The sequence below is a fragment of the Bison bison genome, unplaced genomic scaffold (assembly GCF_000754665.1).
Source record: "Bison bison bison isolate TAMUID 2011002044 unplaced genomic scaffold, Bison_UMD1.0 scf7180017864377, whole genome shotgun sequence".
Lineage (NCBI taxonomy): Eukaryota > Metazoa > Chordata > Mammalia > Artiodactyla > Bovidae > Bison > Bison bison.
In genome coordinates this window covers 25,899-28,219 of record NW_011494949.1, presented here as the reverse complement: position 1 = coordinate 28,219, position 2,321 = coordinate 25,899, and the positions used below count along the sequence as shown (strand labels likewise).

The window sequence follows — 2,321 nt, the reverse complement described above, 5'->3', positions numbered from 1 at the left end:
CAGTTCAAAAGCATCAATTCATCAGTGCTCAGCTTTCTTCACAGTCCAACTCTCACATCCATACATGACTACTGGAAAAACCACAGCCTTGACTAGAGAGACCTTTGTTGACAAAGTAATATCTCTGCTTTTTAACATGCTATCTAGGTTGGTCATAATTTTTCTTCCAAGGAGTAAGAGTCTTTTAATTTCAGGGCTGCAGTCACCATCTGCAGTGATTGTGGAGCCCAGAAAAATAAAGTCAGCCACTGTTTCCCCATCTATTTCCCATGAAGTGATGGGACTGGACGCCATGATCTTAGTTTTCTGAATGTTGAGCTTTAAGCCAACTTTTTCACTCTCCTTTTTCATTTTCATCAAGAAGCTCTTTAGTTCTTCACTTTCTGCCATAAGGGTGGTGTCATCTGCATATCCGAGGTTATTGATATTTCTCCCGGAAATCTTGATTCCAGCTTGTGCTTCATCCAGCCCAGTGTTTCTCATGATGTACTCTGCATATAAGTTAAATAAGCAGGGTAACACTATACAGCCTTGATGTACTCCTTTTCCTATTTGGAACCAGTCTGCTGTTCCATGTCCATGCGAGAATTAATCTTCCTCAAACGAACTCTCTTAAATCCTCAAGACTGTTGTGCTGCCAGTCAGCAGGCCGTGGTCTTAACATTTTTATAACTATACCAGGCATGCATTGTTTTAATAAAATCCAATTTCTCCATGAGAATTAAGTTGAAAGCCAATCCAAATCATAAAAGACTGACTTTCTTTCTTGCCTCACTTTCACACACACTAATAAATGTGTAGCGCTCTCTTCCTTCCTGCCCACAAGTCCAACAAAATGCCTGGTACACAGTCAGCGTACTACAGTGTGTGCTAAAAGAACCCAAACAAAATGCTCTCTGGACACACTCGGTGGAAGAGCATTTGCTAAAGAAGAAAAACCGTTATTCTGCTAGTGTTTTTTAAAAAGGTAAATGGACACTTCGGGATGCTTAAAGGGGTTGTTCCTTTGGTGTTTTCAACATCCCCGTCTAGTTTGTCAATCTACTAACTGGCAATATATTATTGGAAAAAATGTGCTAAATCAAGGTAATGTCCATGTCTGCCTTCTTCCACATCCTCATAATGTCCAATTTGGCAAAACTGTAACTTTGTTAAATGAACCTGAACCTCAAGATAAAAGGCCTTGTCCCGCTGGGGAGTGCAGCAGGCGCTGGTGGCTACTGTGACCTCGTACCTTTAATCTGGCCTCCACAGAAGCCTTCTTCCGGGCCTCTCTTCTGCGATACTGCTCCACTTTGTCCAGCTGGTCAGGGCGCTGCAGCATTCCAGCAACCCTCTGGACCGCTGTTGCGACAGCCTCCCGGTCAGTCTCCTTCATGGTTACAAAGCAGGGAGGATCTCTTCACCTGTCATACTAGAGGCATCCCGTGTCCACAGCTAGACGGGGAACAGGGAGGGGGGATGTGTTACAAAGGTAGAAATGTTAGTGACAAAACTTACCCCCTCCACCAACAGTCAGCAGTCCACGGCAGAGCTATAAGAGCATCTGAGATCATCAACCCAGTAAACTGAAATCAGAACTAGGATTATGAACTCCTCGATAAGAAATACAAACTTTCAGAAGTCAATTTTACCGTAAAGTGGAGCAGGGGCAATTACAGGCACAAGATATTAGCACACAGAGGAAGCCAGATTACTCACACCAGACGTCCGTCTCCAGGGCACTTCTCTCCCCTAGACAGGTCCCCTTTTCCCATTTCCAGAACCTTTACACCGGCCTGAACTCCCTGGAGGGGCGGCTGTGCCAGGAAGCCCCGGTGAAGATGCGGAGGCACAGGGCCAGTACACACCTCACCATCCCCGCCAAAGTTTCAGCACCCACCCTACGATTCCCCTCAAAAATCACTGCCTGTAGAGTCTCAGATCCCACGTCTTACTATCTAACAGCCTTAGTAAACAGGGGAGCGCGCAAACGACGCTCTCCTCAGGACAGCGCACTCCTGCCTCTGTGCCGGCTCCACCAACATCCGACCCGGGGAGCTCGGGAGCGTCCGGCAAAGAAGAGAGCGGACATCTGCCGTTAGCCGCCCGTTCCTACGCATGTTTTCCGTGCACCAATCCAGGACGCTCCCCATTCCCTCCGCAAACGTTCTCGGAGCAATACCTAAGTCCCCGCAGACCCTGAGGGGCGGGACCCGAGTGCCTCTGGCGCCCTCACGGTCCTGGGCTGGCGCGCCGTGTCTCCTCGCCCCACTTCCGGGCCCTGGGCTGCGCCGGGGCCGAGGCGCCAGGGGTGGCCGCGGGTCTCCAGGCCGCCGCCC

General features: G+C 49.0%; 1 protein-coding gene across 5 annotated transcripts in view; it reads right to left on the bottom strand.

The window, feature by feature from the left end:
* The window catches only part of EXOC3 (exocyst complex component 3), a 27,088-nt gene that overhangs the window by 23,309 nt on the left and 1,458 nt on the right, over positions 1–2,321 (bottom strand). Inside the window, exons 1-2 of one of the 5 annotated variants that reach the window (XM_010857108.1) lie at positions 2,181–2,302; positions 1,235–1,437 (exon numbers count right to left, since the gene is read on the bottom strand). In XM_010857108.1, the coding sequence (XP_010855410.1) occupies positions 1,235–1,378 (144 nt within the window). In that variant the 5' untranslated portion in view covers positions 1,379–1,437; positions 2,181–2,302. Of the gene's footprint in view, positions 1–1,234; positions 1,913–1,937; positions 2,159–2,180; positions 2,303–2,321 lie in introns of those variants that run through there. The other 4 variants (XM_010857107.1, XM_010857104.1, XM_010857106.1 and 1 more) reach the window with 4 other exon arrangements.